Source organism: Macrotis lagotis, chromosome 2 (assembly GCF_037893015.1).
Source record: "Macrotis lagotis isolate mMagLag1 chromosome 2, bilby.v1.9.chrom.fasta, whole genome shotgun sequence".
NCBI classification, from domain to species: domain Eukaryota; kingdom Metazoa; phylum Chordata; class Mammalia; order Peramelemorphia; family Peramelidae; genus Macrotis; species Macrotis lagotis.
Window position 1 is genome coordinate 335,526,570 of NC_133659.1, and position 12,084 is coordinate 335,538,653.

Sequence of the window (12,084 nt, forward strand, 5' to 3'; positions counted from 1 at the left end):
CCTGAGTTGGTTGGGTCCTTGGAGAATTGTGTGTAATTTGTGATGATGAGTAGTTGGCAGAGTCAAGAGTTGGACTTGGAAACAGGAAAAGTCTTGGCTCAAATCTCACCTCAGACACTTGTCTCAGTTTCAATTTCCTCAGCTGTCAAATGGGAATAATAGCCATTATACCTTACTCACATGGTTGTCATGGTGATCAAGCAAAATTGTGAATAGCAGCATGGATGACGAGCTGCACTTGGAGTGAGGAAGAATTGCTCAAATTCACCCTAGTTATGTGACCCTGGACAAGTTGGCACCTCTCTCTGAATCTCAGTTTCTTCATCTGTAAAATGAGAACACTCATGACCCCTTCCAGCTCCTTGTCTAGGATCCTGGTGTCCATCTAAAGTATTTTGCAAACCTTAAACACCATATAAATATCAGTCGTTGTATAGTCATTGATTCGATGAACTACTGGGTGACAGGATTTCAGGGGGCCCTTGGGGGCCAGATAGTCCAATCCAATCCAAAAGAGGTTCCCCTCTGACCTTCCTCATAAGTAGTCACCAACCTTGGCTCAACGACTTTTGATGGGAACTTACCATGACTGCTGGCCTTATATGAGTTGGATTCATTGGGTCACAATTATACACCTAAGTGTTAGGGCTTCTACCTCCCTCCTGCCCTCTTTCCAAGATGCTGCTCTTTAGTCAAGTGAGTGTCCTGTCTCTCTTTAGACAGGGGATGGGAAAGGACAGATCATTTAGCCTGGGAAGAATAAGGAATGCTTCCCGGAAACCCCAGACATAGTACACCCCAAAGGGCCAGGAGTAAAGACTGTACAGTACAAGGTTGGTATCTTTGACAACAGGTTCCTGCCCACTTGATCAGCCTGTCAGAAGTCACAAGAACTCTGTAGTCAGAGGATGTTAGCCCTGCCAGCTCTTGGTTCCTACCATATCATTTAGGGTTCTCAACAAGCCAGCCTAGCCTTCTGTTCCGACAGCATCTCCCACTAGGGTCTGGTGTGTGTGCTCATCATCAGCACTAGAAGAGAACAGGATTCCTATGGGAGGCAGCTAGTCTGAGTGGGCCCTTGGTTACTTACTAAAGGTTTCCTTGCAACAGCTGCTTTTTCACCATTAACCAAGAATGTCTAAAGGCAACAGCTGTGCAGCCACACCACTGTGGCCAGGGCAGAGTTGGGCCCATGGCCCATCCTTGCTGTTTTTTGAGGCCTTGATGGGATAGATGTTTCCTAGGAAGTGTTGAGCATGCAGAGGACTCTGTCCTTCTTGGGCTCTCCTATGCTCCAGAAGCATCCTGCACTTTTCCAATACTTTTTTTCAGTGTCTTAAGCAATTCCTTGGACTTGTCTAAGATTCAGTTTCCTTACCCATGAAGTGGGAAAGCAATGATAATGCCTCACCACCACCACCCAAGGGACTGCTCTGAAAAATGTTTTGTAATCCTTATTTGTGCTCTAAAACCAAGAGTTCTCCTTGGTAATAAATAGTCTTGTTCTCTTTGTTGCCTGGGTCAGGGAGGGGAGGGCTTTCTTAATTGAAGGCAACTGATGATTATTTGCTCAATTGAATCAATTTATCACTTGTCCTTCATGGGATGAATGTCTTCCTCCCTACCTCTCCAGGCCTTTTTCTCTGCCTCAGGAAAGGGTGCTCTTTCTAATCCCATTGCCTAACTACCTTTCTCTTTTTGGACTCAATTGGTATTCAAGAGAATAAGATGTCTTCCCTTCAGTGGGAGGAGGGGGTTCTCTTTCACAGGATCCTAGGACTGAGAGCTAGAACTGAGATTCAAGTTCAGAGATCATGGTTTATGCAAAGAACCATGTGAACAAACTAGCCTTCAAAGCCTAGATTAAAATCCAACCTCCCTCACCCCTATTAGAATGGCCCCACATAGAGCAGTCAGCCACCTCAGCTCTTTAATGGGGGGAATGATACTTGTAGTTCTTAAGTGAAATAAAAGTTTATAAAGGTTTGGTAAATTTTCAAGTGCTGCACATGTAAAAGTCAACAATGATTATTTCAAATGAAGAAACTAAAGCCCAAAGAGGCCGGGGTGGGGGGTGGGGTGCCATGGTCAGGGAAACTCATAAAACCAGGATTCAAACCCAGAGACTGACTCCAAAGTCTGCCCTTTCAGGACACCACACCAGAGCCCTAACTAGTAAGGCTAATACTAGGCCAATGACCACAAACCACACACTGAGTCTACCTGAGTTCAAGGGAAGGTGGGACATCCACATTGTTGTATTTGTGTGAGAGACAAAGTGATGATGCATGTGATGGGAGTAGGGTTAGGCAGTGAAGGGAGGAAGGGTTCCCCAGTCTGCCATCTGGTGGCATCCTAGATGAACTTCTTATAGTCACTGTGTGCCAAGCTTTAGTGTTCCCATGCTACTAAAGACCGGAAAGTGCCATTGGTGTTCTCTAAATTCAATCCCAGAAGTCCAAAAACCAGAAAAGCCCTGGTCTCCCTTATATAGTCACAGTTCTTCCCACTCTCCCCATGGCCTGCTCTTCACCCTGCCCAGCCAAATGCTCCTCATCACAGGGCTTACAGGTCCTGGTGAGTTCTAGTTCAAAATCTCTCATTTGCTTTGTGATTTCCAATGATCAGTGTCAAAAGATTCCTACTCAACTAGAAGGAAAAGTTAGCTCTGGAGTTGGTTGTGAAATCAGACCAAGGAGAAGTAGGCATGTCTGGGAGGTCAGGTTTGTTCCCACTGACTTTCTATTAGTGTGGCACATGTGCACTAGAATCCAGAGTAAAGGCTTAATTTTTGAAAAATGCACCTTGAGATATTCCTTTGGAAGCATCCCCTGTTCTGGTGCCACAAGGGCTGGGAAGAATACTATAGGTAATGGAACTATGTCAAACATGATTGTGCATATATAACTTTTACCAGATTATATGCTGCCTTGGGGTAGGGGGAGGGAAGGAGATAGGTAGAAAACTGTGGAACTCAAAAGTGTGCAAATGGATGAATGTTGAAAACTACCTCTGCATGTAATTGTAAAAAAATGAAATAAAATAAAACAATATTATGGTAGCTTCCTGAATACAGTCCAATCTAAATCCATGCTAGCTCTTCTTCCCAGTCTCCCTGGCTATGATGTGGCTTGGTTTAGCTTACTCTGCATTAATCTGCCTTCCTAACGTACATGTTCCTTTCACCAATACCTGAAGAATTGGTAAGGAAGCATGCCAAGGCACTCTTGCTCTCAGATCAGTAAAAATTTGGCTATTGAGCAGTTCTTTTTAGCCTGTACAAGGGATACACAATGGCCAACCCAGGAAGGTAAGTCTTGTTAGAAGAGTCTAATATTTGTGTTCCTGATTCCCATTGCTAAGTGATTTCTTTTGGTAACCTTCTTTACCCTGGGCTTGGAGATATGGACTGAGAGGCCAGGTCCATATTTGGAGAAGCAGGAAATAGGAATGGTTATCTGAGGTAGTCTTAGAATTCTGGAGGCTCAAAGTTGAAGAGTAGGTCAGAGGTCAATGGTATGACATAGTAGCTAAGAATCATGAACAAAGTACCCAGGACACCATTAGGACAGTGATATTCCAGCTATCCCACATTCTGGGAGGTTCTCATCTGGCCAACATGCTATTTTCCTTTGGAGAGGAAGAGCAACAAGATGCCTCAAGAGCCTCCAGAGGTGGGCAAGCAGGACAGTGGAAAGACTTGATACTGCCTCTCAATTAACAGGCCTGTGCCAGACACAGTGTGAGGTGATAGGGTCATTGAATGCAAAAAAGAAGCAGTCCACACACTCAAGGAGCTACTATTCTACCAAGGAAGACAACAGGTACATCTCTCTGTCTATTATGAGGAGTTAGAAAAGAGGGCTCAGGCAGCAAGGTGATCAGAAAGGCTGAGCCTTGCAGAAAGCCTGTGAAGGGGTGGGGGGAGAGAATGAGTGCTAGACATGAGGGAGAAACAGTGCCAAAGGATGGAAACAGGAGATGGACCACATAGAGCCAGAACACAGAGAAGGGGGATTCAGCTGGACCAGAAGGGGCAGGAAGGGGAGTCAAGTATAATATTAGGGGAAAGAGTTGGAGGAGACCAGGTCATAAAGGACTTTCCAAACTAGACTTTAGATTTTGTTCTAGAAGGAACAGTAAGCTGCTGCTGTTTGGGAACAGAGGAGTGAGTAAAATGGTCAGATCTGGGCATCGAGGACATCACTTTGTCAGCTGCATTGGACAAGAGGCTATTGTGTCAGTCAGGCAAGAGATGATGAGAAAGCCAGGTGGTTGTTGGCTGAGTAATGAGGAGAGAGTGATGAGGAATGCTGGATACTTCAAGCTTGGCAAGTGGTTGGATTTGTGGGATAAGGGAGAGTGAGAAGTCAAGAAGAATTCTCAAGTCCTAGGAACCTGGAAGAATGATGGTAACTGTGAGAGAAACCTGGAAATACCACAAAGAATTGACAATCACTTGAAGGACCTAGGGATGCCTAGCCTCAAGACCAGAAGGCTTAAGGGAAATGTGATGGCTCCTGTATTCTCAAAGCATTTGAGGGCTGGCCATGTGAATGAGGGATTAGACCCATTCTGCCTATTTCCAAAAGAGCATTGGGAGCAAGTGGGTAAAACTCGCAGGGGAAGATTTAATCTCAATGTGAGGGAAATCATCCTTATGTTTGGTAAGATCATGAAAATACCTCTTGCCTTTGGATGGAAGTTACAGCTGCCCCAAAGTAGGAGGTAGTGGGCTCCCCTTCACTAGCTGTCTTCAAGTTGAGCCTTCCAGGTGAGTTCAAGGAGGGGGTGAGTTAGCTGACTTAGGGGGACCTTTTGCTTGGAAGGACTTGATATTGCCCCTCAATTAACAGGTCTGTGCCAGGCATAGTGTGAGGTGATAGGGTCATGATGGCAAAAAAGAATCAGTCCCCACACTCCAGCCAAACCCCCACCCATTGAATAACTCACCTCTCTAGAATCTCTACCAGGTATCTTGTACATTTAGCTTCTGCTGGAACACCTCTACCTTATAAGGCCCATTGTTAGGCTGCTCTCCTTAGGAAGCTGAGCTCTCTCACTCTATTGTTGACGCTTGCCTTAGTCCTCCTCTTTGAGACAAGCAGTCAAGAGATCAACATGGTTTTGATGACTGATGTTCAAACTCGTTGGGCCAAGATAAGCCTCTTCCCAGTAGAGAAAATTCAGGGACCTAGCCACAAGTCACTGAGGACTGGATTGTAAACAGACTTAGGAAATTTAGTTCTTCATGCTAAGGGAACACAGATAATCCAAAACAGTGGATGATTATACAAGTCAGCACTATCATTTTACTTAGGAGGAAAGAAAGGACCAGAGTGAGGCTAATAGAGAGGAAGAGGCAAAACCAAGGTTCAAACTTAGGTCCTCTGACTCCTCAGCCAATGCTGTCCCTTGCCTCCCCGCCAAACATACCATGCTCCATTTATGTCTGGAGGGAAGAAAGATGGAAACCTTAACCTGGTTTTGCTCAAGCCCCCAAATGACCCCAGAGTGGGACAGTCACAGCTTGGAAGTTTCTAAGGTGACAAAAAAAGACAGTGATGCTACAGACAAGTTATGCTCCCATATCAGAATATTTATTGTATTTCTGCTCCACTGAAGCAGTTGGGGTTGTAGTTAATGACTGAGCTTCTTCCCCAAGTGCAATGGCTTTGGCTTAAGAAACAGGATATAAAGCTGAAAGACCCCTAAGAGATCAATCACTTACTCCTGCCTTTGCCCTCCTCTCACTCTGACCTAGAACAGTTAAATGATTTCCCACTGTAATTCCTGTTTTCCACCTCAGGTATAAGATTCATGAGTTGAGTTCCAAGGACTTATGTAAATTCTGGGCAAATATCAATACTTAGATCATAGATTTAAGATTGGAAGGAAGCTTTGAGATCAGATGACCCAATACTGTCATGCTACAGATGGGGAAATTGAGCCCCCAAGGGTTTAAGTGATTTGCCTAAGGTCACACAGGGAGCAAGTTGAAAATTCAGATAGATTTCAACCTCAGGTCCTCTGATTTCAAATTTATTGCTCTATCTAACCTTCCTTCAAGGCTTGAACTGAACTACAAGGACTGTAGAACTAGGAACAAGCATTGGGAAAATAAGCATGGAACAACTATCAAGTTGTGGACAACAAACTGGACCAAGGATTCTCAAACTGGGAAGAAGTTCCCAGTTAGACATTATATTAACAAGACTGAGAAGGAGGAGGAAGAGGAAGAGGAAGAGGAGGAAGTAGGTCAAAAGAACATGAAAGACATATATAGAGTAAAGGGTACAAGAAAGGAGCTAAGCAGGAAAAAAAAAATCACAAGATGACAGAGCTATAAGGAACCTTAAAGAGATCTAGTCCAACTTCTTTTCAAGATAAGAAAACTTGAGTTTTCAAGAGGGTAGGGCACAGCAAATGTTGAAAGGTATGACTTGACCCAGTGTTCTTCCTGATAATGAGAGTCCAGGGCTCTTTGCACCATAGCATATGAGTTCTGTTAGCAGAAGCAGTCATGACTATCTGTTAGAAAGGTGAGATCCAACTGGAAGTGAAGCCCCAATCAGGAAAAACAAGAAGTGGGCCCCAAGCAGAAGTTGAGGTTGTATTGAGGTCTTGAGGTCTCCAGGACCATACCACCCAGGAACAAGAGCAGCCCCACTTCCTCTGAAGCCTGAGCAGTAGCTGCCCTTGGTGCTGAACACCAGTGAGCTTAGAAGACATGAACTTGACCCAAGGAGCTATGTGGAATCACCTTGCCAAGACTTGGACACCCTTTTATTCCTAGTATAGGGTGGAACTTTCTCTTAGTACCTGATGTGTGTTGAGTGGAGACCCACAAGTCATTCTTTCAATGACTTAAATGTGCATGGCTAATAAAATCTAATTAGCTCCTGACTCCTTTCGAAGCTTCCCATGTTATCCTCATCTGCTCTTACATTCTGTCCCCCAAAATTTAAATTATAGAGATAAATCCAATTTACCACTGTGAAGTCCATGAATATAATACATGGGGTCAAAAAGACATAACAATGAATCTCAGTGGGTCCCACAGTATTACTGACAGAGCAGCAAGATTGACTAGAAGTTCCAGTTGTGATGACAATTTACCCATTAACAGAGATAACATTAGTGTTGGAGGGCAGAAGGGCAGGGGACCAGGGGGAGGACTTCTGCAGATGGTAGAGTAATAAAGCCATGTCATTGATTAAATTTAATTGGCAACATCTTTTCAGCCCAATTTTGTTTTTCTCTCCTCCCCCCTCCCTCTCTCTCTCTCTTCCTCTCTCTCTTTTCAGAGGGTATGAACTGTATGAACAAAGATCATGGGTGCGCACATATCTGCCGGGAGACGCCCAAAGGTGGGGTTGCCTGTGAATGTAGGCCTGGCTTTGAACTTGCCAAAAACCAGAGGGACTGCACACGTAGGTAGATGGAGACTGATGTGTCAAATGTCCCCCCAACCTGTCTGCTTTGCCAAAGAAAAGTATTTCTGTGTTGCCTTGTTCATGCTGCCATTGTTTTCCAGAGACCAAGATCATCAGCTAGCCTTGGGGTAGGGGTGACTTGTACCCTGATAACAAATGGGTTGGATATAAGTTCCAAGGTTCAGTCCATAAAGTCTTTGGTTCCTGCTGTTTTGAGGGGCTACTTCCCCATTTTCTTTTCCCTGGAAACAACCAAAATCTGGCCTTGGAAGCAGAAATGCAGTACGACAGAGTGAACTTTGCTAGCATCTTTTCCATACATAAACTCTCCACACAAATCCTCCCAAAATAGGAAATGACCTGGGTTAATATTTTCCATTATAAATAGAGCTCCCACAGAAGTTATGAAACCTGGGACCCAGATGAGGGGATATCTCTGCTTGTAAAGACAGGCTGAAAGAAAGGATGAGGGGCATGCATGTTGTTAACAGGATATGAAAAGCAAGGGAAACAAAGCAGTAAAGGTTTGACCTGGACTTGTCATTTGTATCCCCAGAGCTCCTAATGGTTCTTGGAAATTAACAGTATTGGAGCATGGACCAGGAAACCCCCAAGCACAAGCACTGAGCTCACCACAATGCAGTTGCCCCTGATAAATCTTTTTGTTGCCATCCTAGGCCCAGACCTCCAGGAACTTGGCAGCATTCCAATGTAGGACACTTAGGAACACTAGGCCCTGTAAGCCATCATGTTCTACTGTGACCAGATTCTTCTCTCTCTCTCCTCCAAATATACAATTCTCTCTACTGAAACTGTGATGCTGGCTGGTTTGAAAATTTCAGAAGAAAAAGTCCTATGTCTTGTTTTTGTGTGCTAGACACAGCAGGACAGAAAGAAATACTGGCCAGTTATTTTATTTCCTTCTCACCCCCCTAGGGTTCAGCTGTGCTACTTTCCTTGATAATTTAACATAGGAAAACATTTGTCCTTTATAAATTGAGAGAGAGAGAGAGAGAGAGAGAGAGAGAGAGAGAGAGAGAGAGAGAGAATGAGAATCATAGGGAAACACTGTCACATGTCTTTTAAGGAGTTGTAAATTATTAATCCTTATTCAATGTATCTTTTACCCTTGAAAATGTATTTTGCAAAGTGGATACTTGCTTCTCTGGTCCACCATTCAATTTATTGGACAGTCTTTCAGCTGTAAATAGTTCTTTCCCAAGAAACCTGACACCAATTTGTGCTAAGGAATGGAGGCAGGGTGGAAATTAAGTGGTGCAGTAAAGCACCAGCCCTGGAGGTAGGAGGACCTGTATTTAAATCTGACCTCAGACACTTGACACTGGCTGTGTGACCTTGGGCAAGTCACTTAACTCTGCTATCTCACAAAACAAAAAGAAAAACAAAGAGGAACAAAATGTCTAAGAAAATTAGTGAATAGGGACTCTGGAGCAGAAGTAGTGAAGTCTCAAATCAAGTTGTTTTGGCTTTGTACATTCTTTAAATTAGTCTTTTATTCACCTAGTAAATGCCATTTGATTCCAAGGAATCATTCCTATGAAGAACCAAAGAACAAATAATATGCATAGTTTCTATGAAGGGTTAATGATGTGCAGGAAGGTTCCTCCATTTTTCAGGCACATCCCAAAAATAGTGTTCATCAACCTTTGTGGAATTCCAATGATCACATGCTGCCTGTCTTCCCCCATATTAAATGGGTTGAATAACATGTGCTCATTTTCCCCCAATTTAAATGAACTAAAATAAGTTATAAAAATGGAGCAGGGAGAATTTCCTATCATCTCTTGAGATCATTTGAGGCCTCTTAGGCTTCCACAACCTAAAGCTGGGACTGTCCTTGGTCTCCATTAGCCTAGAGTTTTAAGAATCCAGGAGCATATTTCTCAATTATTTATAATGCACTTTAGTTAAATCCCAGTGCCAACAAAGGATATCCTCCCCACTTATTTCCTCCTCACCTTGAGCATACTGGTAGAGTCCCAGGCCAAATTTGAAGAAGTGAAGGCTTCTGGAACCAGGCCATTGGGAGGGAGGCCTCATCAGCAACGAATCCATAAGTGAAGGCAGTTGACAGGTACAGGTCATCTGTGTGGTTTCAGTGCACACCTCCTATGACCTTCTGGCCCTCACACTCGCTTCAGCTAATCTGTCAGAGTCCTACGGCAACTGGCTCCAAGGTCTCTGACACCCTGAAAAAAAAGAGGGCAGGTTGAGGTGGTATCAGGGATGAAGTACCATTGATCTTGGCACAGAGAAGAAGCATTGCCAACCCCTTTGGTTTTCTCTGTACCTAAAAGATTGCCCCATACCCAGAATAACCAAGTAGTGGCAGAAGACTCTGTCCAGAGACATACACAATAACAGATGCTTAAGGAAGTTACCCAAGCAACCAGGCTCCTCAAAATCTTGCCTTAGCCCTGGGGTTTTTCTGCAGTAGCTACACTTCTCTCTCCCTTAAGATCAAGGACCTTGACTTTCTAACCTGTAACCCTTTAAGGCTCCTTCAGCATTGCCAAGGAGGGACTTTCAGACAGCACCCCCCCCCCCCAGCCCAGTTGCACTTGTAGTGTAGACTACAGCCCCTGGAGAGCAAAGTGGTGTGGGTTCAAAATTTCTCAGGCTTGTAGGAAGGGTAATGGTCTCTGGGGTGGGGGTGGGCAGTGTGGTAAAACCCCCAATTAATTTAGTTCAATTTAGCATTGTACCAGACCCATAGAAAGAAAGACAAAAGAATGGCTTTTACCCTCAAAGAGCTTACATTCTATTGAGGGAAAGTATCACAAAGTTCTCAGGGAGGTCAACACAAAATAAATACCAAGACCCAAGCACATAATAGGATTTTAATACAAAACTTATATTCCACCAGAGGTGGAACTGGCAACATCTCACTGTCCTAAATTATGCCACAAGTACTGGGATTTTTCCTGTATCTTGAAGGCACCTAATGGCCAGTCAACTATAGCAGCCCTGCTCTTGGCCCTGCTCCCCAAACCTGAGCATTTCTGAAACTCTTGGCAACTGGGCAATTTCCTAGTTAAGAATGCAGTCATGTTGGGGATGGGAAAAAGCTAGTCCCAGATCCATGGGGGCTAGGAATGAATAGAGACAAGCAATAGAGAAAAAGAACTAAACCCCTTCAAAGTACTGTACAGTGCTAGACTGCTTTCCTATTGACCTTTCAAAGAGTTTGTCTTTGAAAATTGCTCCTCTAGAACTGAAGAATCCTTCCCCTATGCCAAAGGGCAGGCAAAGTTGGGAATTGGTCTGTTCTATACCAGAGCTGGAGGTCATCTCAGATCACATTTATAGCATAACTAGTGTTCTGGGGGCACCTTAGGGAAGCATGGAAGAATAAAATAGAAGCAATTTCTCTTTTTCTGAGCCATTCTTATTTTATTAGAAACTTGCTCTTGAACATTATGACAGATTTTTCCCTGACTGAAATAGATAATTTTGTTAATATTTTTCAGAGTGAAAATGATGCCTGCTCAAATTCTGAGCTAAAATTCCCTAAATTATGCTTTTCTGATAGGCCACTTAACTTCCCAGTGGCTGAAAAAGTTAATGATTTAACAGATAAAACTCAGTCAATCCAAATGCCAAAAATCTGGAATGGTGGACTATGATTACCTTTCTACCATACATGAGGAAAAGATTGACCAAGCAAATCAAGACTGGGGCAAAAAGTCAGTAGAAAGTAGAAAAGGATGTAAGTTACTTAGGATGACAAATTATTTTTAAGCATCCTAGTGCCCCTCTGAAAGTCTCAAACAAATGAGCAATATACTTATTAAAATAGTTGTTACCAGTCTATATAAAGTTGATCCCTGCTAGGATACACTCTCTTATCTTAATTCTGTTTCCTACAGATGCATACTTTTGTTTCTTTCTTTGGAACTCTATATTAAAAATACATTTCTTTAAGAACAAAGAAGAAGGGAGACTTTTCACCAGCTCACACTGTCTGTCCCCCCTTTACCCATGGATAGTCCAAATGAATGAGCTTTTATTATTTCTTGGAATTTTTCGATCCATGAATAAAGTATCAAATGGCATGTGTCCTAAGCATGATACATTATAGGATCATTCCAGAGCTCTAGTTGGAATTACTTTCAGTGGCACTAGATTTCAGAGATAACATTTGGGTTGTTATGACTTAGATCTTTTCTTCTTAAAACATAGAGAGGTCATCAGGAAAGAAAAGAATGCTCAGTATGAATTGGGAAATCTAAACTTCATTGGCAGGCCATTCATTTCTTCCTTCCAACATGTTCTAGAGATGGTAAGAGTTGTCATTTCCTTAATGAGGAAGTGGTATTTTCAAAAGTTTTAGGAAACATGGTGCAGGCTAAAGTTATTCAGTCATGTCCCATCACAATTTTCTAATGAAAGAAGAGCCACATAAATTATCTTTAAAAATATACTACTGACAAGCAGTCAGGGAAATGAAAAAGGATAGGGATATTAATCTAACAAAGAATGAATCTTCACAATGTTAATTATCTTTTGCTTTGACAGATCACAAAATAATAATAGTAGTAGTAGTAATAACAACAACGTAAGACAAACAAAACCACAAACTAATCGTTTTTGTTATCATTCTGTTTATATACACACGTACATTTTG

The 12,084-nt window shown here is 42.9% G+C and overlaps 1 protein-coding gene across 8 annotated transcripts in view; it reads left to right on the forward strand.

Moving 5' to 3' along the window:
• Positions 1 to 12,084, forward strand: part of SCUBE1 (signal peptide, CUB domain and EGF like domain containing 1) — a 228,219-nt gene that overhangs the window by 136,776 nt on the left and 79,359 nt on the right. For 4 of the 8 annotated variants that reach the window (XM_074227126.1, XM_074227127.1, XM_074227129.1 and 1 more), the window contains exon 5: positions 7,308 to 7,433. The exons of 3 other annotated variants lie outside the window; for them this stretch is intronic. In XM_074227126.1, the coding sequence (XP_074083227.1) occupies positions 7,308 to 7,433 (126 nt within the window). The remainder of the gene's footprint in view (positions 1 to 7,307; positions 7,434 to 12,084) is intronic. One more of the 8 variants, XM_074227128.1, reaches the window with a different exon arrangement.